Raw genomic sequence first — 25,917 nt, 5'->3', positions numbered from 1 at the left:
CATACAAATACACACGCATATATATATATATATATATATATATATATATATATTATATATATATATATATGTGTGTGTATACACACACACACACACACACACACACACACACACACACACACACTGACTGCGTTGAACTAATGCACAGTTGCACAATGCACACCAAACTCGGAGTCCTCTTGTCTTGACAATACTGTATCGGAAAGGAAACTCCATTACCCAGAATGCCGCTGCAGGTTTTTTACGTAACTGACCGTTTTTCACCCACTAGACTAGGAAGTGTCAGGAATCCCCATGGAAACGGCGTTACGGGGGAAACAAATGTCATCCCTGTCGGACAGGTACACGAGTTTATGTTTAAATAAACATTTAAGATAATAATATAACATAAAATACCATAACAATGGAGGGTTTGAATCGTGTTTAGTGTTTAATGGAGGGAGGGATTAGTGGAGACAGAGTGACTCCTCCTACTATCACGAACCAAACAGCAGAATATTATATTATGCTTCTCTGACTCTGTGATGGAAATTTAAACTTACATAATATAAACAATAACCCTGTTTGTGAATGACTTCAGTCCAGGCTCTCAAATGTCATTAGCCTTGGATCAAAGACTATCATATATGTATTTGTATCGAGTCTTGACTTTTTACTTTCGTATCTACGATAGTCTTGGCCTGCACCCCCCAGTGCTTCCTGCACTTTCACCAGTAAATCCTGTACTTATCCGTACATGTACAACAAATATATATATAAGGTACTGACCCGGTTGCCCCGAATATTAACTAGCGGTCCGGAGTCTTTGTTCAATGTATTAGTCCGTATTTTTCCAGTAAAGAAGTGTTTTAATCCCGTCTGTGTTGGATTCTGTCGGAAGTTCCCTGTATTCCTCATTGGGCGGTAGTGACGGTGCGCATCTGGTGAAAGCCGGTATTACATTCAACGTAAACAGGAAGTAAACGTGTGGGGGAAAAATGGCGTTCGGCCACAGACGGGATTAAAACACATATCTATTGAAATTTACGGACTAATACATTGCACAAAGACTTCGAAGGGTGAGTTAACATTTGGGGCAACCGGGTAAGCTGCTTATATATTTGTGTTGGTACATTAAGTACGGGCTTTACTGGTGAAAGTGCAGGACGCACTGGCAGCCAAGACTATCATATCATATCAATGTCAACATCGATAAAATACATATATGGTAGTCTTGATCCAAGGCTATAATGTTCTTATTTTGATCAAAATAACCCAATTACTGAATGTTAGTCTCCAGGTTTTCTTCAGAATATGTATGACACTGATTTACTATATGACTCTATGGCACATTAGGAGTGAAGTGGTTCTCATACTAGTTATTTTCAAGGAAGGACCCTCATAACTCTGAGAGTGTCCATTTGTACACACTCAGAGTTACACACCTATAAAGACCACCTTCAAAGGAACCCCGAAGGTCCCTCAACCCACTTTAAGGACCACAGCACTAGTAGTATACATTTAGGGCTACATCTCTGTTTCTGGTAATATCTATGTCCATGGCAATAATATAATTTTGACAAAAATGTCCACCACAAGCTGGCATGGCGATGAACCCTGAGTGCATCTCGTTCAGCGCGTTTATCTCCTGAAAACAGGTGGAAATATACGATTTTTATCATCAAATTGATCGATATGGAATCAATAGCCCACCATATCTTCACTGACTGATTGATTGATTGATTGAATACTTTATTAACAGTACTGGTACGATTATACAATGATGCTAAAAAATCATTGTATGTAAAATGATGCTAAAAGGATACCACAATGTTTCCATTGTGGTCCTTTTGTATTCAATTTATCAAGACATTTAAAGACATACAATAATATACGATATCTATAAGACATAATCAACACTAGTAGAAATAAAAGTAAACAGTTGGGGGGGGGGTCTTTTTTGGTGTTAACCTTAATTTACTAGGACCAGTTACACATTGCAGACAGGTGCTCTTTTTTGGCGGTTTTGAAGGAGGGTAAAGGAGTGACTTTTTGATGGCTGGTGGTAGGGCATTGCACATTTTGCTGGCATAATAGTAGAATGAATTCATCCCCATGTTTGTGCCAAATCTGGGTTGAATGAGATCTGTGGAGCTCCCTCTCTGGTGTTGTGATTGTGTGTGTCTTTCACGTTATTGAAGTAGTTTGACAGGTACATGGGTGTCTTTGTGTTGTAGTTTATCTTGTAGACCAGACCCATTGCAAGTTGCTGTACTCTGTCCTCTACCCTGAGCCATCCCACCCTAGCATAATGAGCAGGGGTTAGGTGAGTCCTAGGTGAGGTCTAGTAGTAACCTGACCAGTTTGTTTTGAGAGGTCTCTGAAGCTTTGTTTTAAGGCCTTTGTGGTGCATAGTCATAGTGATATTCGGATGAGTGCTCCTGCTAGAGTCCTCAGTGTGTTCCTACTGACCAACGAGGAGATCCTGCATAAAAATCTTGTTCTTTGGTAGACTTTCCTGATGACTTTTGTCGAATTTTTTTCACTGGAAAGATTGTCCTCTAAAATTACAACCCAGGTAGTTAATTTCTTCTTTCCTTGTGATAACATTGTCACCCACTCTGACCGTGAAGTCTTTGGCCTTGCTGAGGTTAATTCTGGACCCAAAAATAATGGATTCAGTTTTACCCAGGTGTAATGATAGTTTGTTGTCAAGAGAGCCAGGTGCAGATTTGACCGAGTTCAGAGCCAAGGGCCTCCTCAACCTGCAATTTATCCTTGCCCGAGACCAGCAGAGCTGAGTCATCCGTGAACAAGAACAAATTGCAGTCACATGCTGATGTCCTGTCGTTAACATAAATACATAAAAAACATCACATGGATGCACCTGGGACGTATCATCAGTGTTGTAGCGTTGAGGTCATTTGGCAGGGTTGCCAGATCTGCTTATTATAATTTCCCCACAAGATTGTATTTGAAAATAGCCGATCTACAAGCTCACAACGCGTCGCATCGCGACGCATTGTGAGCTTGTAGATCTGCTATTTTCAAATAGCTGATGTATATGTTAAAGTGCTCATGTGGCCCATAGTCGCTTCTTTTGGGCTGGTTTTCCTAGACCTGGTTGCTTGTTTCTCTCACAGAATCTGGCAACACTGGTCATTGGGCTCTGTGGATGGCTTCCTGGCCGGGCCCCTCCTTCGTCTCACCAGGTCCAGGACCTGAGCGTTGCACCAGACTCCCCCCACTCATAAACTGAAATATAAACTGCCCACAAAAAGTTCGGAAACGTAACTTCGATCGATTATTTCTCCCCTTTAATAATACCAATTGGTATTGTGTTTTATATATCACCCTTACAACGAGGTACAGCTTGTAAGGATTCGTGGAATGAGCAACACAGCTAAACGTGTGGGTAGCGCCCCCCCCCAAAAATGTGCCGAAATCCCCCAATATGCTTCCGTTGGTAATCGCTCTCGTTTTCAGCGACCTGCCAGCACACACCTGAGGTGGTGCACACAAAAACCAGAGTAGTAAAGTGAAATACCCCTTTAAGTGGTTGAACTGTTCTCTCTTTTCGCTGGATGGGGACCCCTTGCCTTCAAGGACCCCTGCCTGGGGCTCCCTGCATGGACCCCGCCTTGAGAAGCAGGGGTCTAGTCAGGTTATGTTGTGGTTCGTGTCAAAGCAATGAACTTGGAAAGCAGGCTGTGCAGAGCATGGCACAGGTGTCTATTAATACCAAGCTAAAAGAGCTCTTTACTGTCACTGAACTGTGATCCTGTAATCCTCTCTCTAGAGAGAGAGAGAGAGAGAGAGAGAGAGAGAGGAGAGAGAGAGAGAGAGAGAGAGAGAGAGAGAGAGAGAGAGAGAGAGAGAGAGAGAGAGAGAGAGAGAGAGAGAGAGAGAGAGAGAGAGAGAGAGAGAGAGAGAGAGAGAGAGAGAGAGAGAGAGAGAGAGAGAGAGAGAGAGAGAGAGAGAGAGAGAGAGAGAGAGAGAGAGAGAGGTGTGCAGAAACAGATTCTCACCTTCTCTCCATACAGATTTCAAAGCAGAATACAAAGACTGAACTTGCTCGACTTTGTGCATAGTTTTTGTATCATAGCCTAAGCCAGGATTGCAAGCAGGCCTGGCCTGTAGTAAGTTGTACTGTTAGTTAGTTAACGGGTGTCAGTCGTGGAGGCGTCGGGCCGTCAGTCGACAGACATGAGTCTGCTCAGCGGAGCCAGAATCTCTGGCTGCTGGTCCCTGCTGCCTGGACGCAGGTAAGAACCAAAAGTTCTCAGTCGCCACGATTGAATTGAACGTCATTTGGATTCCATAGAAGCCAGCATGTCTTCTATGGAAGCATGTTTGCGCAGCGAAAATATCCGATCTACAAGCTTGTAGATTGGCTATTTTCTTTAAAGATTAGAGCATTTGAAGTGGTCAAACGAGCAATATGTTCAGAAGCATTTTCCATAAAACCCTAATGGTCACAGATGTTTCATAAAAGTAAAGGTTATAAAGCCTCAGTCTGTGATTTCTTCACCTGGTTGGCAGGTGAACAGTAGGAACTATTACTAAAACATCATAATTTTACAGTGTGTGTGTGTGTGTGTGTGTGTGTGTGTGTGTTTTTGCTGACTTTTCTGTTCTATTCTACCACTGCCAGTACTCAAGTAGTGAAATACTGTATGTTCCTATGTTAAGTGTGCAGTAATGGAGTAGTGTGCAGTAAGGGAGTAGTGTGCAGTAAGGAGTAGTATGCAGTAAGGGAGGAGTAGTAAGCAGTAAGGGAGGAGTAGTAAGCAGTGTTTGTTCAGAAGTCTCCCCATCTCTCCAGCTCTCTAGTAAACAGAACATACATTTTCAGGTCAGGTAACAATTTTAATCCAATCAGGAGAGAGAACTCACACAGGATAAATAAGTGATGAAATGAGAAGTGAGCAGACAATCACTATAACATTGTGCTGTTTACATTTCTGTCTAATAAAGTATTGAATCAATCAATCAATCAATCTACAGTACAAGCTCACGGGTCGCAATGTGATGCCTTGTGAGACATTTTTGATTGTAGTCATTATATTTTTTTATTTTCAGAGAGTGGCAGGAGGGAGAATGGAGACAGAGTAGTATATACTATATATATATAAATTATTTTTGATAAAACAAAAGTTGTTTTGTATTAACATGTGCGTTTGAAATAAGAACATTACACGTGTACATTACAGCAACAGACATAAATAGTTGTACTTACTTAGTTTTACTTAACATCATATGTTTTCAAACTACTAAACGTGTGGTTGAAAGCACCTGCATGAGTCACCCTGCAGGCTTCATGTCCATGTGTTAATGTCAACATGCTTCATGTTGGGACGTGTCCCTCTGTCATGTTTGTCTCACACAACAACACACATGGTCGCCTGGCAGTGGTGTAAAGTAACTAAGTATATTTACTCAAGTACTGTACTTAAGTGCAATTTTGAGGTATTTTTACTTTCTTCGCCCCCCAAATAATTGACCAAACACCACATTGTCTGTGTTGTATATAGTGGTAGCGGGGACGACTCGTTGGACCGGCTCCTCCCTCCGGTGGGCGTGGCCCCTCGCAGGAAAAGCGCCACCTCCATGAGTGCCACGGAGCCGCCCCTCCTGCGCACGGGAACGCGCACCATCTACACCGCCGGTCGCCCGCCCTGGTACAACGAGCACGGAGCGCACTCTAAGGACGCCTTCGTCATCGGTACGGTGTACACCACACTGATGATGCAATCTGGGAACCCATAGTCCAAAAGAAAAAGGAAAAAAAAACAGCGCCCTCTGCTGTTCTGGAGAGATTACTTGTTATGATGTGACCGGGAACGCATCTGTGTAATTTTTTCCGATATCTTTGGCTATTCAAAAGTAGATATACAAGCTTGTATATTTGCTTGTAGATCTGATCTACATTTTCGAAAAATCTTGAAAGTGTTTGAAGAATTTTGTAGAATTTTCCATTTACTCCAGTGACAATTCAGATACTAGTGCTGTGCTGTTGCTGCTCTTACCACCATTATTATAATTATTATTGGTTGTGGTACTCATAATTTAGCCCTGGGATTCCTTTGTTTTTTTATGTTTTCTGACCTCAATAACACCCAAAAAAACAGAACTTTGAACATTCAGTGGATTTTCTGTGGTTTGGGGTTTGCGGAATAATTGGGCTCAGAAAAGTGATGTGATTGGCCCGTGGACTTTGATGTCAAAGTCCATTAATCCCGCCCCCTCCCCGCAGAGTAGAGGCGATGATTGACAGGCAAAATCCCTCAACAGCGACAACTGCAGGCAAATAGGTTTTCTTCTCATTGCAGCTGAAAAGGCTTCAGAACACTGAGAGAAAAAACCTGCCATGGCCCATGGGGATTTTTAAAACCTTTTAATACACGTTTAAAGGACCATGATAAAGACTTAATGTTTCGTAAAACCTGCATGTCATGAAACCTTTAAATCCTGTGTTGAGGGTCACACAAGGAGAAACTAAATAAGTTGAGAACCAACCCCATTTGGTTGTTACAGTGTGCTTAAAAAGTATGCATCTTCAGCAGCTAGTGATGGCCAACCGTTAACCGGTAATCGTTAAGAAATTGGTAACCGGTTAACACATCAAGTGCCAGAGGTTTTTTAAAACCGGGTACATCCAGTGCCAGCGTTCTTACCGTTTACGCCGGTCTGTTTAGAGCTGTAGAAGCCTCTACGAGGACCCGGATGTAAACAAAGGGTGTCTGGGCGATGGTCGAGGGTCCTGTCTAACGACTGGAACAATAATATTTCTAACGCGATCCGCCATTGCAGAGTGATCGCCCGTCGAAAATGGCTTGTTTTCACCACTGTAAAAAGATATGGAGATATGGACCTTTTTCTCAAGATCCTATCATTGGAACGGACGGAAGGTACGTTATTTGGACTGGATTCACATCCATCCATTCCATTTTACAGGGTCCTCGGAGCATTCCTAAGTTGCGTTAGAGCGCACCATGTGGAAAAAAAAGTGAAAACATGTAGCTCTACGTGTATGGCACTCGACGGGTGTATTTGGGGGCGGCCATAGCTGAGTGGTTAGTGAGCCCGCCTAGGGAGCCAGAGGCCCTGGTTGCCCCAGGTACGATTTCAGGCCAGGCCAGCAATTGTGTCGATGAAGTGAAATATGTCCCTGAGCAAGACTCTTAACCCATAAATGCTCACAGGCCCTCATTGGAAACAAGACCGCAAGGACTTTCATGAACGGACCTGTTAAAGGAATTATCCTTATCCTTATCCTTATTTGCAAACACGTTGATCTACGTGTTTGGCACTCCATGTGTTAATACTAACGGTTAATGGTTAACCGTAAAAATTATGGAGCAATGATGCTCTTCCAACACCCAAGTCCACTGTGTGGACACACTTGTGGCTTTTCAGGTGATCTATCCGACTGAAACTCTTGTTACACCGTTTACAGTAGAAAGGTTTTTCTCCGGTGTGAATACGCTGGTGTGACTTCAGATTACCTGACTCACTGAAACTCTTGTTAGTTCGATGCGTTGTGAGCTTGTAGATCTGCTATATTAAAAAGAAAATCTTGAAAATTTTACCTAAATGACTGAAACTCTTGACACACTGTTTACAATGGAAAGGTTTTTCTCGCGTGTGGACACTCTGGTGTGACTTCAGATGACCTAACTGAGTGAAACTCTTCCCACAGTGTTTACAATAGAAAGGTCTTTCTCCAGTGTGGACACGCTGGTGTGTCTTCAATTGTGAATTGTGACTGAAACTCTTGTCACATTGTTTACAGATATAGGTTTTCTTTCCTGTGTCAGTCAGACGATGTCTCTTTACGTCAGATTGAGTTACAGTCGTGGTAAACTGTTGACTACTGTAAGGTCTTTCTTCTCCTGAGTTTGCTTGCTGCTGGCTCGTTGTTGGGAACAGTTGGTTCATGGTCAAAGCTGCTGCTATGCATGGGCTGTAATGGTCCAAGAATGTAGTGTGACCTTACGATCCAGGATTGGTCACAGGGCAATTATCAGATGAAAATCAAAATGTATGGATCTCTGCTGGAATAGTTCCTCTTGTAGGTGCTGAAGTATTCCTTGATGTCTCTCTCCAAGTGCGTCATTCACAATGTGCAGTCTGGTTTTAAGCCGAGCTGATTCAAAGCTCACGTCATCATTATGTTGTCACTATGATGTCAGCCATTCCCGAATGTGGAGTTCCATGTCATTTACTGAGATAAAGTTTCAGCCCAGTCACCTCAATTATCTTCCAGTATGAAATTAACGAGCATCAACGAGAATCAGCTGGACACTAATCTCTCAAGAACAGATTCAGAGCTGCGCTACTGAATCTGTCGGGAGCCCCGTTCAGAACGTGTCATTGGCCTACAAGTGGTTGTGCCTTAGATCAGGAAACGGGCCGTGCTTTACCCAATCAAATGTAGTGGGCGGGATTTACATCTGTGCGTTCGCTTCCCACTGGAAACAAACCCAAACTCATTTAACAAAAGCGTCAAAACCACGGAAAGTTAGTAACATTTTAACTTGTTCTTCTATTATAGAAACAAGTGGGCTTATAACCGTTTATAACCGTTCCGTGGGAGAAATGTTGTTAGTGTTCCGTGGAGAAATGTTGTTAGTGGGAATGAAAACATAAGCGCCCCCACCGGAAGAGGAGGGCTGAGGGCAGACCAAACGGGCCTATTACCTGTTCCCCCATTCTATCGGAGAGCCCCCCCAGAGTCAAATGCAAAGGTAAAAACAGCAGAGGGCGCTGTTTTTCCCTTTTCTTTGACGATGGGTTCCCAGATTGGCTGGAGACACACACACACACACACACACACACACACACACACACACACACACACACACACACACACACACACACACACACACACACACACACACACACACACACCTCTGCTGTGCTCTAAAAGTGACTGGAGTCTGTCTCATTTCTCTTCAAAAGCCCTTGAATATGATGGAATATGATTAAGGATGACTGTGATTATGGTAAGCTCATATTTCATATCACACACACCATACCTGCAACTTTCACTAGCCAAGTGACAGGAGTTGATGCGGGCTGGACAGTTGCCCCTCGCGGGCCGCAAATGGCCCGCGAGCCGCCTATTGGGGAACCCTGCTTTACAGGGCTGTATAGTCAGTTTAAACATCATGTAAACATACATATCTATACATTCTCTACAGGGCTGTGTGGAGGCAGTGCCTCGGGCAAAACCACGGTAGCCAATAAGATCATTGAGGCTTTGGACGTACCATGGGTTGTGCTGCTGTCTATGGATTCCTTCTACAAGGTGAGATATTATACACTACTACATGACAACAAAGAGACACTGGTGTCTATACATATTGACAAGAAAGAGACAGAGGAGAAAGTGGTACAGTCAGCTGGGGCATTAAGGCCACTGTGGCCTCAGGGCATGCTATTCTTTTGAGGGGCAACGACGGCCATGGCCTTCGTGGCCTCCCTGAAATTCTTGCCCTGGATACAGTACCATATGTCTGGTGACATCAACATTTAATGAATGGGCTAAAACTGCTAAGAAACAATTCAGAGATTTAAAAGAAATAACAGCATTGCAGAACCAATGCAAAGACTAGGTGGAGTTATGTGCATTAACACAGGGTTTCTCAAAGTGGGTGCCGTGGCACCCTAGGGTGCCGTGACACTCTAGGGTGCCGTGACACTAGTCCAGGGGTGCCTCAGAATGTTTTGATAATAATAATAAATTGATCATAAATTGATCATCCATATCACTTTTGGACCTACACCAAATCTCTTTGTCAAAAATAGCCGATCTACAAGCTCGGCTAGCTTGTAGATCTGCTATTTTTGACGAATGTTCCACCCAGACTCAGAGTGGTTAAACGTCAAGTATAGAATTATTTTCAACCTGCCCTAATGGAAATTGATACTCTCTCAAGTTTTCCTCATGACATACTGTATCTGAGGCGGAAATATTTATTTAAGTAAGTAACAATGTAATTCAGGAGTGCCATGGATGAAAAAGTTATTTACAGGGGTGACTTGAGCCAAAAAGGTTTGAGAACCACTGCATTAACAAAACACAGCTGTGTATTAAGCAGACAGGACAATTCCAGTAACCACGTTTCTTTGAAGAAATAATGAGTAAACCAAAGACAATTATTTCTGTTCCTGCAGTTTTATTTTATATCTCTTTCTTTAACCCATTAAGACCGGGAACACATCTGTGTCATTGTTAGATTTATTTGGCTGTTCAAAAATAGCAGATCTACAAGCTCATAGCGTGGCACTCTAGATCTGCTATTTCTTTGAAAAAACATGAAAATTTGTGCAAATCTTTAGTTTTAATATTTCAAACTAAAGACTGTATTTTTAAGCGAACATTTGTAACTCAAATCTTTGCTTCTGGGGATTCTACAAATGTCTTCTACACATTTGACCTCTGGGGCAGAATCTGCCAATGCATTGTCAATGTAAATGCGTGGATTCACGCAAGAGCGGATCTTTCCGCCTGTCGCGCAGACCTTGCGTTTATCTGCTCTACACAACTTGTCCATTTGAAGCATAAAACTGCTGGAGGCAGGAGCTGATTTTCTCCCTCTGTCCAATCGGGTGAGTCGAAGGCGGACCGTCTCAACACTCAGGAAACACCATGGTGCTCAAGGCAGCAGGCGGTGCGGGCTACGGGGAGGGTCCTGAAAGTGAGTGACAGGCGCGACACTCCCGTTTTTTAGAATCCGCTGGCTGCAAAAAACTGCGTTTAACAGCGGCCAGCCAACTTTTGGTGAGAGTGCGCCCTAAATCCTAACTCCTAAATCCTAAATCCTTTTCTGGAAAAAAAGAAAAAAAACGTACGTTGCCGCCCACTCGGTGCCGCGCTACAAGCTTGTAGATCTGCTATTTTTGAATAGCCAAAGTATAAAATAATGGTTATAGCTAAAAATCTAAAATGACACAGATGTGTTCCCGGATTGAAAGGGTTAATTGTTGTTGGTGTTGTTGTTGTGGTGGTGATAAGCTCCGTGCGTGGTGTCTTGTTGCAGGTGTTATCTGCAGAGCAGCAGGCGTTGGCAGCCAGCAACGATTACAACTTTGATCATCCCGGAGCGTTTGACTTTGAGCTGCTGGTTCCGACGCTGAGGAAACTCAAGCAGGGAAAGAGCGTGAAGATCCCAGTGTACGACTTCACCACACACGGACGACACAAAGACTGGGTGAGACGTCCTGTAAACCAGGCCAAGGACCAGTGGTGGAAAAAGTACTCATATTTTTGCAAAGTGATAGATGTGTTCCTCATGAGTCAAGGCACATTTGTAAGCAAGTTTCATAGCTGCCGGCCAAACGAGGCATGACTTATGCCTGTTTAAAGTTTGCATTTTCAAAACATTGCTATAGCGCCGCCCTTTGGCCAATTGGAGTAAGTGATATTCAGTGATATTTGGAATGACCCTCTACATTACTGCAAAGTTTCAAAAACATGTGAGTCTGCATGTACTGTATGTGTTAGGGGCAGATGAATAATTGTCATAAAACTGCAATATTCATTGGCTCATAAAAGATTTTAACAATCCCTGGAGGAGTTTGACTTTAACTGTTTTCATATAGTTCAAAATGGTGGGAGATCTAAAGGTCAGAGGTCAAAAAAGTCAGACCACGAAAGTTGTTAGGCATGAGAAGACGCATGTGTGTATCGATATTTCATGGCTGTAGGTCAAACCCTTTGGCCAATGGTTGTGAGTTTCGTGTCTTCACCGTTTTCCACGATCCTCTACCAAATTGCAGAGTTTCGTAAAAAGTGACAGCACGGTTAGGCCAGAACTGCGAAAAAAAACGGCGGAAGCAGAAGAATAATAGGGAAAGTGTACAGATACAAAGAGGTTCCGAGCCTACGGCCTCGGCCCCTCAATAATAAAGTGTAGAATAATAAGAAGGGACCAGCACTGAAGTGCTTGGCCCCTTAATTAAAAACAAATTTGTACTTAGTTACTTTACACCACTACTTTACACCACTGCTGCTTGGAGAATAACATTCACCGTGTCTTTTCCTTTCCTTTGCACAGAAAACAGTGTACGGTGCCAGTGTTGTCATCTTTGAAGGCATTATGTCCTTTGCAGATAAAGAACTGCTTCAGGTAAAGTTTATGTGACGCTTTTTTTTTTTCACTTTTGAAAAACCTGACTTTCTGCGTGAAAAGACAGTTTGTCGATTAATTGTCAAAACAAATGATCGTGTTTTAATGATTTTAATTGCGTTTTGGGTATTGAATATTAGAACATTGAAATAAAAATGACATTTCTGTTTGCCTTTTAGGCTTTGTAAACAAAAATTGTACAACACAGATATGACAAATAACTTAAATACAAAGAACTGACTCTGAATCTAAATAAATAATATACTATGGCCAAAACAGGCCATATATAATAATTACATTCTTAATAAAAAACAAAAACAAACAAACCCAAAATAGTGGAAATAGCCAATTGGTTTGACAAGTTGTGAGCTTGTAGATCGGCTATTCTTTTTGCTATTTTTAAAAATGTATGATAATTTTTCAACAGATGAATTCATACGATGAATGATTCTAATCATAATGCAAAAATAACTGTGATTATTTCAAATAATTGTGACAGGCCTGGTGGACTGTTGATGTTAACCTATTCAATCCTGGCTCGTAGCGTGGTACTCTTGTACATCTGCCATTTTAGAAAAATCGTGACAATTGGTGCAAATCTTTGAATACATACATTTTTTTTAACGTTTTGTTTTACTCAAATCTTTGCTTCTGGGGGTCCCTGGATCAACATATTTTGAGATGGGGTTCCGCGGCCAAATACATATAATTGTGGGGGTCCTTGACATGAAAAAGTTTGAGAACCACTGATATTATAGCAGCATACGTTTATTAAAAAAAAAACGGTTAGGATTTAGAAGACATTTGTAGAATCCCCAGAAGAGTTAAAAATGTTCGCTTTAAATATATATATATTCAAAGATTTGCACACATTTTCATGACTTTTCAAAAATAGCAGATCTACAAGCTCATAGTGCGGCACTGGTGCCACGTGATGAGCTTTTTTTAAAGCTATTTTTAAATAGCCAAAGAAATCTAAAATGACACGGATGCATTCCCGGTCCGCTCTTAATAGGTTAATCATGATGAATCCATTGCTCATTCTGCAGCTCCTGGACATGAAAATCTTCGTGGACACCGACTCTGACATCCGGCTGGTGCGGCGCCTCCGCAGGGACATCACGGACCGGGGGCGGGGCATCGAGGGCGTCATCAAGCAGTATAACAAGTTTGTGAAGCCCGCCTTTGAGCAATACATTGAGCCGACCATGAGGCTAGCAGATATTGTTGTGCCAAGAGGTAAGATTAGCAGAGTTACTTCTCTAAAATCAGTGGTGTAAAGTAACACCACTGATTTAAGTACATTTACTCAAGTACTGTACTTAAGTACAATTTTCAAAGAAATTGGATGTAGAAGTGTTCTGTTGGTATAGAGAAAAGTGGGATGAGTATACGGTATAGTTACTGTGTATATATATATATATATATATATATATATATATATATATAGTTTTTATAATATCTTTATTATCTCTCTCTCTCTCTCTCTCTCTCTCTCTCTCTCTCTCTCTCTCTCAGGTGGTGGTAACATGGTGGCCATTGACCTGATAGCTCAACACGTCCACAGTCAGCTGGAGGAGGTGAGTTGGCACCATTGCTGGTTCCTCGGCGCCCCCGTGGGGCTGAATGTTACAGTGACACGCGACACAGAGCCTCACTGCTTTATTACAATGCTATTACTTTGCTGTTTTGTTACACGGAAAATGTTATACCACCTTTGATTGCTGTTTTCCCTCAATTTGCTTAAAGCGGAATTTTGCCCCACGGTTTTCTTACCTTTTCTGTGATGTTATGATATCTTAGGATGAATGGTACAGTAGAAAAATGTCATAACTCCATCCGGGTCCGAACAGAACACTATGCAACGTGATTGTTTTGAATGCTCCCCACCGGAGGTCTCGCTAGTTGAGATTGAAATCTCGAGATTGAAAGTATTCTGTCACTATGAACGTCAGATCTCACCAAAAACAAAACAAAAAAAAAGCTATTAAAATACGCGATTTAGCGCAAGGACCATAGGTGCGCGTTTTTAGCTGTGGCGGACACAGGATGGGTTATGATATCCACTTGTCCTAAGATATCATAACATCATAGAAAAGGTAAGAAAACTGTGGGGCAAAATTTCTCTTTAAGCCCATTGCCTGAAACATTGTCAACATTCTCAAAAGTGCAAAGCAAAATCCACCGATTGCAACGATATAATGCTTAATTGCAATTGAGGAAAAACTGTAAATGGAAATCCGAGCTTCCCAGTTTGCTACTTTGGAAAATGTCTGTCATGAATGGTTGCTCTTCCAGTCAGAATGTATTCTCTCTCTCACCCTACACCCTACATGCAGCGCGAGCTCAGTGTCAGGTACTGTATGACATGTAGAATCATAATTGTAATATTCATATTAATCAACCCACCTTTTGTTACTGTTTTTATCATTGCTGTACCCAGTGGTTCTCAGACAAGAACCCCCAAATTATTTGTAACTTCATCCCTTCATTGTAATTAAAAAGTATTTGGCCCCCGTACCCGTATTTTGATGATTAACTAAACTAAATTAACTAATTTAGCTGGGGACCCCCTGGAACTCCTTCAAGGATCCCTGGGAGTCCCCGGACCCCATTGTGAGAACCACTGCTGTAGCTTTATATATATATATATATATATATATATATATATATATATATATATATATATATATATATATATATATAGCTTTTATATATATATATATTGTATATATATATATATATATATATATATATATATATATATATATATATATATATATATATATATATATATATATATATACATATATATATAAATGCTGGACAAACGTGGCGTGCCTGTCTTGCTAAAATAATGCTTCAGTCATTGTTAGTGAAGTCCTATTTCTTCTAGTCTCTCAATCCAGACAACTATTACACAATCTTCCAAAGCTACTTAGAGTCTGTAACTACACCTCAGGAAAGCTGCACACAAGTTATCGTCTGTTTTGTCATTTCAGTTCACAAAAGTACATTTTAAAATATCTTTAAAATACATATTTAGCTTAGCAGCAAGCTAGATGGGCTGCGACTAATTTGATTTACAGCAGGATTTATTTACGCAACTGCAAACGCAAAACGGAAGTACGTTACTTAGTGTATGTTTGTTTTCTTAACCACAATGTTATACACACAGATGCCAGGTTCACTGTGCACCTGGTATCCTATAGTTTCACGGTAGAGACTCCTTATAAGGGGCAGGACATAAGCGTTACACTCATTTTCTCTGTTTGCGTTGCACAAACTGTTGGGTAGAAGCATTTGAACGTTGTGTGAGTCAACAGTCTGTCTGGGGAGACTAGACTTCATCCTATTTATATATAATGTAGCTCAATGAAATATTAGAAGTCACATGACATCAGTACAATTTTCAGTACTTTTACTTCTACTCCACTTCATCTCAGAGGCAAATATTGTACTTTTACTCCACTGCAATTATTTGAAGACTTTAGTTACTTGTTGCTGTAGATTTTGATTATTATTAAAAAAATTAAAACATACATTAACCACTTCAGCCCTATATATACATTTTGGCCATTTGAAAATAGCCGATCTACAAGGTCACAATGCGTCACGATGCGAGGCATTGTGAGCGTGTAGATCTGCTATGACATTTTATACGTTTGCAGACATTCTGCAATGAGTGCTTTTTACTTTTAGAACTTTTAGTGCATTTTGACACCAATACTTTTGTACTTTTACTCAAGTCAATTTTGAATTCCAGACTTCTACTTGTAACAGAGTACTTCTGCATTGCAGTATTGATACTTTTACTTGAGTAAAAAATGTGAGTACATCACAACGCCTCCTCCTTCCACGCAGGGCGGTGTTGGCCTCCGGCCAGCAAACCCAGCCCCTCCCCCAGACGCTCAGCGTGTTGGAGAGCACGCCACAGGTTCGAGGCCTCCACACCATCATCCGGTATGTGCTGCATTCACAATATATGTGTATGTCAATTATGAGGGTTATTTCCAAGCAGTGTTGATTACGTCAACTAAAACTGTGACGAAAAATGTTGGTCGACTACCTTTTTTCACTGACGAAAACTAAATAAAAACTTAATAAAAACTAAATAAAAACTAAGCTATGATGACTAAAACTAAGACTAAATATACTGACAATTTTGTCAACAAATAAAAACTAGACTAAAATGTCGAGTGGAGAAGAGATCCAGTAGAACTAAAAGACAAGTCATTATATGCTTGGTTGCGCTCGGGTCACAAATACAAGCTCGCTGCGACACGTTGTGAGCTTGTAGATCGGCTATTTTCAGCATGTATCCAAGTGTAAAATCAGACATTACGACGCCATCAAGGCACCGCCAACATACATTTTAGTCGACTAAATCAACTGTAGATTTTGTCGACTATAATAATATGATATTTAATCGACTAAAACTAGGCAAAAACTAAAACATTTCAGATGACTAAAATATGACTAAAACTAAATGGAATTGTATTCAAAAGACTATGACTAAGTCTAAACCAAAATTTGCCATCAAAATCATTTCCAAGGTGAACAAAAACATAGCATTTCTGGCTTGTAAACCCGGATGTTTAGAAGAAGAAGAAAAAAACAAAATACAAATAATAGCCTGTTTTAATTCAGCTTGACTTTGGCTGTACTACACACAAAAGCTGAACCTCAAACAGCTCAAAATAAACTGGCCAGGTTGGTATTCAATCCGTGTTTCGCGTTCAAGGGATTAAAATGGCTGATCGTTTAAAATAGAGTAAAAGAGCTGAAATCTAGATACATTCTTATGATCTTGCAGAGCAGACATGTAGATTTAAGACATGTTTTGGGCAAAATACCTTTCTGTACATGGCAGCAGTGCACCTTTGTGTTGATATAGACAGACAGGCAGGCAGACAGACAGACAGGCAGGCTGACAAATACTACTCACTGACTGACTGACTGACTATTGCTTAACTTTACTTTACTTACTGGAAATAGGGCAACAATGGAAACAAGGCATGTGTATTTGTTGTAGTGCTGTATGCTCCACAACCATGTGCATTTTTGTTATGATGATAATGCTAGTTATGTTTCTTCCATCTAATGTTGTTTAAGGAACAAGGACACCAGCAGAGATGAGTTCATCTTCTACTCCAAGAGACTGATGAGGCTGCTCATAGAACACGCTCTGACCTTCCTGCCATCTCAGGTGAGAAGAAAACCCAAACCCAAACTCCTCAAGTCTGATTAAAGGCCGGTTTATACTTGATCGTACGATTGTGTCGCGCCTCAGAAATAGCAGATTTACAAGCTCACCACATGGCGCGGATGTGATGTGTTGTGAGCTTGTAGATTGGCCATTTTTGGCAACAAAGCATAAATTAAGCATTAGATTTGGTTGAGCTCCAGTATCGCCGGGTACAACCAAGTGTAAATCAGACTTAGTTATTTCCAGTTATATTTAAATATGAGAAAGGGCTGCAACTATTGTTTATTTTCTATATGCGATTATTCTTTTCATTACTTTTTAGACCGATCAAATAATCGAGTGTTCAAAGTAATAAGAAATATAATATAATATAAATATTTCTGTATGTTAATTGACAGATTTTTTTAAATAATCTACTTAAATTAAATTAGTCTGAATAACCACTTAACTCATTCAGTGCCTGACTTATTTCTGGCAGTTTGGCTCTGAGTGCCAGAGCCAAAATTCATTGTAAAAAAAAAAAGTGCTTAGGAGCTGAGATACAGCCTTTTTCAGTAAGAAGTTAAACAAAGAGTGGATGGAGCAGAACATTTTCAAATCATCATATCTTGGGTTCTGAAAAAAAAAAAAAAAAAAAAAAAAAATTGGACGTCCTAGAGTCCAGTGGCACAGGGCTTATGATACAACGGACGTCTTAGACGTCCAGTGGCACAGGGCTTATGATACAACGGACGTCTTAGACGTCCAGTGGCACAGGGCTTATGATACAACGGACGTCTTAGACGTCCAGTGGCACTGAATGAGTTAAGCACTGTTTTTTACTTGTCATACAACGGTGTCATGTACAAGCTCACAACGTTTTATTTATTTTGTATATTATGTTTATTTGACAGGGACAATACAAAAAACAATGTATCAAGTTATAAAACATTAAACTGTTGCATTGTATATTATAGCCGAGGCTAATTTGCGACCCCAGTCCCTGGTATAAGTGTCAAATCACAACGCATTGTGAGCTTATAGATCGGCTATAATCAAGATCGATCAAGATTTCTTAAAGGTAGGGTAATTGATTCACTTTGGTTAAAATAAGTGTTAAATAGCTCTATATTCTGATAGTGATCATTGCTATAGAGTGTTTGTTCAGTAAAAGGAGTCTCCCATGTCTCTCCAGCTCTTTATAAAACAGAAAATGCATTTTTGGTGCTCTCCCCTGATTGGCTTAAATGTTGTCACCTACCTGAAAATGTATTTATATTCTGTTTACTAAAGAGCTGGAGAGACCCCTGTGACCGAACAAACGCTGTAGCAATGATTACTATCACAATATAGTACTTTAACCTTTTTAGCAAACCAAAAAATGTCACTTACCGTACCTTTTAAATTACATTTTTTTTAGTAATAGATTAAATGTTGCACCCATAATGTCAGCTGAAATATATTGGTACCTCGCCCAGAAAGTAACTTTGTTTGTGTGTTTGTTTGTTTGTTTGTTTGTGTGTTTGTTTGTTTGTGTGTTTGTTTGTTTGTATGCATGCTGTAACAGCCGTGCAGCGTTCAGACGCCACAAGGTCAGGCGTATGAAGGTCGTACCAACAACGGCAAAGGGGTGAGTGCCATGTTGTTCTGACTCCATGCTGGAACCTGCTGTTTAGACCCTCCAGAAATCTTTTATTTTGCAATGAAATATGCAGGTTTTTATGTGATTTTATGTGGTGAAATTGCGGGAAGTTGCAAAATATGCGTAAAGTTGCGAAATATGCGAAAATATGTGAAATACTGTATGCAATGAAAGTATGCGATGCGATGTAAATATTATGCAATGAGCCCTTTTTGAAAAAAAGTGCCCCCTGCATAATTAGTTTTTCTGGAGTGTCTAACTGTTGTACGTATGATCACAGGAGTGTGTGTTACATGGTAAGTATATATGTGTGTAGATCACATGTGCCAGTTATGTTGTACAGTTATGTTGACGTGTGTGTGTGTGTGTGTGTGTGTGTGTGTGTGTGTGTGTGTGTGTGTGTGTGTGTGTGTGTGTGTGTGTGTGTGTGTGTGTGTGTGTGTGTGTGTGTGTGTGTGTGTGTGTGTGTGTGTGTGTGTGTGTGTGTGTGTGTGTGTGTGTGTGTGTGTGTGTGCAGATCACAGGCGTGTCTGTGCTGCGGGCGGGGGAGACCATGGAGCCGGCTCTCAGGGCGGTCTGTAAGGACGTTCGCATCGGCAAGATCCTCATCCAGACCAACATGGACTCTGGAGAACCTGAGGTGAACACCTCTAGACCCGCCCAAACTAACACAGTGGGTCAGGACCAGGGGTGGAAAAAGTACTCAAATGTTTTACTTAAGTAAAAGTATTCAAAATTGACTTGAGTAAAAGTACAAAAGTATTGGTATAAAAATATACTTGAAGTACCAAAAGTAAAAAAAAAAAGGGAAATAGCCGATCTACAAGCTCACAATGCGTTGCGATGTGACGCGTTGTAAGCTTGTAGATCTGCTATTTTCAAATAGCCTAGGTATAAAATAGGGCTAAAGTCGTTAATGTATGTTTTATAATGTAATAATTTATATCTGCGAAGTAACTAAAGTTTTCAATTAATTGTAGTGGAGTAAAAGTACAATATTTGCCTCTGAGATGTAGTGGAGTAGAAGTAAAAGTATAGGACCAGGGGTCATCGCCATGCCAGCTTGTGGTGGACATTATTTTGTCAAAATTCTATTTTTGCCATGGACATACAAAACATTACCAAAACAGAGCTGTAGTATGTATAGTACTAGTGCTGTGGTCCTCAAAGTGGGTTGAGGGACCTTCGGCGGTCCTTGAAGGTGGTGGACAAACCACCTGAAGCTCAACCTGGACAAGACCGAGCTGATGTTCCTCCCGGGGAAGGGCTGTCCACACCGAGACATGGCCATCACCATTGATAATGCTGTGGTGACCTCAACTCGGACTGCGAAGAATCTGGGTGTGACCCTGGACGATCAACTGACGTTCTCGGCAAACATCGCATCAGTGACGAGGTCCTGCAGATTCCTGCTCTACAACATCAGGAGGATTCGCCCCTTCCTCACGGAGAAGGCAGCCCAGGTGCTCATCCAGGCTCTCGTCATCTCCCGCCTGGACTACTGCAACTCCCTCCTTGCTGGTGCTCCGGCATCTGCCATCAAACCCCTGGAGCTTGTTCAGAAAGCTGCGGCTCGTCTGGTGTTCAACCGCCCCAAGTTCTCCCACACAACCATCCTTCTCCGCTCTCTACACTGGCTCCCCGTAGCGGCTCGCATCCACTTCAAAACCCTGGTGCTAGCCTATAGGGCAGTGAAAGGAACAGCTCCTTCCTACCTCCGGGCTATGGTCGATGCCTACACCCCTGCCCGACCACTTCGGTCTGCCACCTCGGGGCGACTGATTGCCTCGTCACTCAAGGGTCCTTCTGGCCGATCCACACGGTCACGACTCTTTTCTGTTCTGGCCCGACAGTGGTGGAATGAACTTCCCACTGATGTTAGGACAGCAGAGTCACTGCCCATATTTCGCCGCAGGCTGAAAACTCACCTCTTCAGGAAACACTACCCTTCCTCTCTGCCTGACCTACTTGTTGTTAACTAGTTGTACGAACGCTTGTTTTCTATTGCTGTATTGTTTATTGGATTATTGGATTGTTTATTGGATCTTGTTTAGTCGATTCACTTATTTGTTTTAGCTCATGCTCATTTGATTTAGCTATTTTGTCTCATCTGTTTAAGGAAATAGGTAGCTGATATATTGCACTTTTACCTTAGCGCTAGGTATACTCTTGGTTGCTTGTTTTTGCAGATAATGCACTAAAGACTTCTGGTGATTAGTAGTTTTCGTTCCCTACCTATGTTGAATACACTTATTGTAAGTCGCTTTGGATAAAAGCGTCTGCTAAATGACTGTAATGTAATGTAATGTAATGTCCAAATGGACCATTACAGGTGTGTAACTCTGAGAGTGCACAAATGGAACCAATGATATCCAAAGCACTCCTCCACTCCACGCTGTGTGTGTGTGACAGGACACCACCCCTAAAGAAGGCATATCAGTCATTTAGATTAAAAAAAAATAAAAAATTAAACCTTAATGATCAGTGCCACAGGACGTCTAAGATGTCTGACGTCTAAATAGCCCTGGGTGCCAAAGGACGTCTAAGACTTTTTTTTTAAAGGTTCAGAACCCAAGATATGATGATTTGAAGATTTGCTGCTCCATTCACTCTTTGTTTAACTACTTACTAAAAAAGGCTGTATCTCGGCTCCTAAGCACTTTTTTTTTTACAATTAATAATTAATTAATTAAAAATTTTGGTTGTGGCACTCAGAGCCAAAATTCCATAAATAAGCATGGCACTGAATGAGTTAAAGGCAGATTTATGCTTTGTTTCGCAGCGGTGTCACACACCCAAAAAATAGCAGATCTACAAGCTCACAAGCTTGACTTGCAAATCTTTGAATATGTTTTTTAAAGCAAACATTTTAAACTAAAATCTTTGCTTCTGGGGATTCTACAAATGTCTTCTAAATCCTAACAGTTTTTTGAAAAAAAAGTTACTATAATATCAGTGGTTCTCAATCAGTGGGGACGGGGGGGGTGGGGGGGGCAACACAAATGCTACAAATGTCACGGTTTGTTTCAAACACGTGTGACACATGGGACTCAGTTGGTTAGTTGGTGTTTCATTCTCTCACATGGTCCTCCGTGTCTCCTTGGTAACCAGACGTACCCCTCTTTTCTTCTCTTTCTGCCCCGCCTCCTTCTCCATGGTAACCCCGTCTCCAGCTGCACTACCTGCGTCTGCCCAAAGACATCGGGGACGACCACGTCATCCTGATGGACAGCACCGTGTCCACCGGCGCCGCCGCCATGATGGCTGTGAGGGTGCTGCTGGTACGTTTAAAAATACTCACATTTTACTTAAGCAAAAGTATCAATACTGCAATGTAGAAATACTCTGTTACAAGTAAAAGGCCTGTGTTCAGAATGTTACTTGAGTAAAAGTACAAAAGTATTGGCATCAAAATATGCTTAAAGTACCAAAAGTAAAAGTACTAAAATGTTTGAAAATAGCAGATCTACAAGCTCACAACGTTGTGAGCTTGTAGATCTGCTATTTTCAAATAGCCTATGTATAAAATAGGGCTGAAGAGGTTAATGTATGTTTTATAATGTATGAAGGTGTTTTATGTCCCTGTAGGATCATGAGGTCCAGGAGGACAGGATTGTGCTGGTGTCTGATGGCAGAGCTGGGGGTCCACTCTGTGGCCTACGCCTTCCCACAGATCAAGATCATCACCACCGCCGTGGACAAGAGTCTGGACGACTCGCTGCATGTCATCCCGGGCATCGGTACGTACGTCTGGTAGCGTTCAACGCAAAGGAAATGCATTCCGGGATAGCATCTGTGTCATTTTAAGATATCTTTGGCTATTCAAAACTAGCAGATATACAAGCTCATAGCGCGGGTGTGGGATCGTCACAACTCCGTCATTTATCAGCTGAGTGATAGTTAATATCAGTTACAAAGTAAAACAAACATCTGATCAAACGAGAATCAGCTGTTTGAGTGACGGCAACCGGAAAAAACAGACAGACGGGCTCCGAGATTAGTCCTCAGAGCGGAAGTAGGGGGCGTGGCCAGGAATAGCGTCTATGTATATATTTTTAAAGTGAACATTTTTAACTCAAATCTTTGCTTTTGGGGGTCACTGGCATAAAAGATGTTCAGATGGGAGTCCGCGGCCGAATGTATATCAATTTAGGGGTCTTTGGCATGAAAAAGTTTGAAAACCACTGATCTAGTGCCATCCCAGTGTGATGGATCCCGCATCACATTTGGAAGACTTACACAAACTGTGTTTGTGTAAGTATTCATAGGTCATGTTTGATGTGATTTTCAGGGGACTTTGGGGACCGGTACTTTGGGACAGACGGATCTGACAACTGGAGTGACGGGGAGGAAGAGCCGTCATGTTAAAACACATGTTAAAGGTAGTCTTAAGTGAGATTTTGTTTCTTAAAAGTGTTAAAGTAATACTAGGTAACGTTTTCAACAAAACTAAAGTTAAATTGTATATCTTTTGCGAGTGGCAAAAGTTTCACAACACCCACTCCGTGAATTTCACCCCCGGAAGCCTTTTATTTATATATTTTCTATTGAAAGTGGACTGGGGGGACTTTCCCGGGGAAATGACGTTCCTGGCCAACGTCATGACGTCGTGGCCGACGTCCCCAGGAACTACCGCAACGGTTTCCTGTTTGGCCAGGAACTACCGCGCTATAACAAAAAGGAACCTCACGCTGATGTTAAGATAATGTAGAATTGGAAGATCGAAAAAGAACAGAAAAAGAAAGCACAGCTCATGGTAACTAATGCTCCACTGGCTAAGAGAAACGATCCGTAGATAGTATAAAACAATTAAAAGATCGCTTTTTGAAACGCTTCCGGCTTCCGGTGAAAACGAATGGAATTCTGGGTAATCGAGGATTACGGAAATTGTATGCAGTGACGGTAGTGACCAGCAGAGGTTGCTAAAAATCGTTATTTGGGATTCTGCATTGTATAACTTTAAATATCTCTATTCAGATTCTGGCAGTAACAAAAAAAACATTGGTACAGAACCCTAAAATTGAAGCTGATAAACAGGTACTTTGTTCTGATTGTATGAAACAAGAGGTCCCTAGCCGCGCACAGGGCTCTAGTGAGGGCTCGCTTATTTTGGGGTTAAGAAATCATGTGATAAAAATGAAAAAATACAGGGGGTCCGCGGACCCCCTGTATTTTGTCTTGGGAGCCGCGCGAAACATCGTGGACCCCTTCGGAGCCCATATTGATATGTATATTATTTATATAGATCCACCGTCTTGCTCCCTCTGACTTTAGTTTTTTCATGAACCTGCTTGCTTGTTTCTGGCGCACAATCTGGCAACACTGACCTGGTTCCTTGTTTTTCTCCAACCTGGCAATGACGCGGGTAATGTATTGTTTGGGATGTGCATGGCACGAAAATGATAAACATATTAGCGTGAGTGTGGTGGGATAGAGACATTACCAAACCGAAAGCTAAAGCCAGAGCGGGGGTTGAAGCGAAGGGCTCGCGTCTGTTGTTGTTGTGGAGATGGAGAGTTTTGCCTCGGCTGTGGGCGTGGGCGCTCGGGTGTGCTCACGGTAAACGGTGCTAAAATGTTTCCCCGTCCGGTGTGGTCGGTAACGTGGTGAGTTGTGTTGGACGAAATTAATTATGCTCCGAGGAGGCAAATGTGTAGTGAGCAATTAAAAGTTGCCTACGCCACCCGTAAATTCTTCGTGCACGTTGTGGCTAGTGTTGTGGTGACATGTGATATGTTGTTGTTGTGTTTATCCCGAAACAATGAAATCAGTGTGGCGTCAGTGTGGCGTCGGAAGCTGGGAGATTTTCCAAATGTATAGATAGATGTACAAACCATCTGAAAATGTATTTTCTGTTTATTAAAGAGATGGGGAGACCCCTGTTATTGAACAAGCACTCTATATAGCAGTGATTATAGAGCTTTAACCTTTTAAGAAACCTATAGTTTAAAGTTTTTTTTTAAATCACTTGCACCACCTTTAACAACGTTTTGACATTGTATAATTCTTCTGTCATAGACTGGTGCAAATGTTGCTACATTCATTTGCGTTGGGTTTTCACATATTTGTATTGTTATGCTACAGGCGATCGCGCCAATTGAGACATATAAATGAGATATTTTGTATCATATTTCTATATGCTGTACCTGATTTATTTTGGGACTGATCATTAAGCACCGTTCAGATCAAAGATTTGCAGTGAGATGAAACCGTTTTAGAACGTTACGGAGAAAAATGTCAGCGGTCTGAATCACCAGAAAACCAGATGATTGAGTCTCATCGGATTGGACTTGTGAATAGCTAAATGCAAAATCATGGTTTGCTGATGATGACAAAGAAGTAAGTTGACGTGACAGGAGCTGTTGCTATGGACTATGAAACGGTAAAACGTCTCTCTGCTCATTGTTTAGAAGTGGACAGTCAAGTTTTAGAATAATGCCAACCATAAGGTTTGGGATTCGGTCTGGTCCCAGGTTTCAACTGGGCGATTTGCAAATCTTTGATCTGGACGTTGCTTCAATGTTTTCATATCCATAGGTTCACTAAAACAGTGACGTTGCCTTTTGACTTTTAAGTAGAGATAATAAATATATATGTACAAAATGTACACTGCTCAAAAAAATAAAAGGAACACTTTAATTCTTTTGAGCAGTTTTCGTTAGCATTATGTACACAGTTCATGAAAAAACTCAAAACAATTAAGGGATCAAAGTGTTCCCTTTATTTTTTTGAGCAGTTTACATTATCAAACTGGTTCCATTTGTACACTCTCAGTTATGGAGGTCCTTTGAAATAATTTTACACACTACACTAAATGGAACAGAGCCTTCATTAGTATCATTGGTAACACCAAGGAAGTATAAGAACCTCTTCCTTACTTCCTTCACAGGCGTTACAAATTCTTACCCAATTTATTTCCAATATGGCTGCTGTGCATAGAACTTATTACGATTTTTTTTGTTTTAACACAT

General features: G+C 41.2%; 1 protein-coding gene across 1 annotated transcript; it reads left to right on the top strand.

Annotated features, from left to right (window-relative positions):
- Nucleotides 1-291: 291 nt before the first annotated feature.
- Nucleotides 292-25,339, top strand: LOC308097514 (uridine-cytidine kinase-like 1). Its single transcript, XM_080445333.1, is given in 17 exon segments — nucleotides 292-341; nucleotides 5,514-5,704; nucleotides 9,186-9,292; nucleotides 11,028-11,198; nucleotides 12,045-12,116; nucleotides 13,166-13,355; nucleotides 13,635-13,696; nucleotides 14,456-14,472; nucleotides 15,981-16,079; nucleotides 17,232-17,325; nucleotides 18,872-18,934; nucleotides 19,464-19,586; nucleotides 22,120-22,227; nucleotides 22,535-22,566; nucleotides 22,568-22,686; nucleotides 23,238-23,382; nucleotides 23,924-25,339. Coding segments are annotated over 16 exon segments (1,572 nt in total). The 5' UTR covers nucleotides 292-294; the 3' UTR covers nucleotides 23,315-23,382; nucleotides 23,924-25,339.
- The last annotated feature ends 578 nt before the right edge of the window (nucleotides 25,340-25,917 follow it).

The sequence above is a fragment of the Gymnoscopelus braueri genome (assembly GCF_963280865.1).
Source record: "Gymnoscopelus braueri genome assembly, chromosome: 12".
Taxonomy (NCBI): Eukaryota; Metazoa; Chordata; class Actinopteri; order Myctophiformes; family Myctophidae; genus Gymnoscopelus; species Gymnoscopelus braueri.
This window is presented reverse-complemented; position numbering and strand designations above follow the sequence as displayed.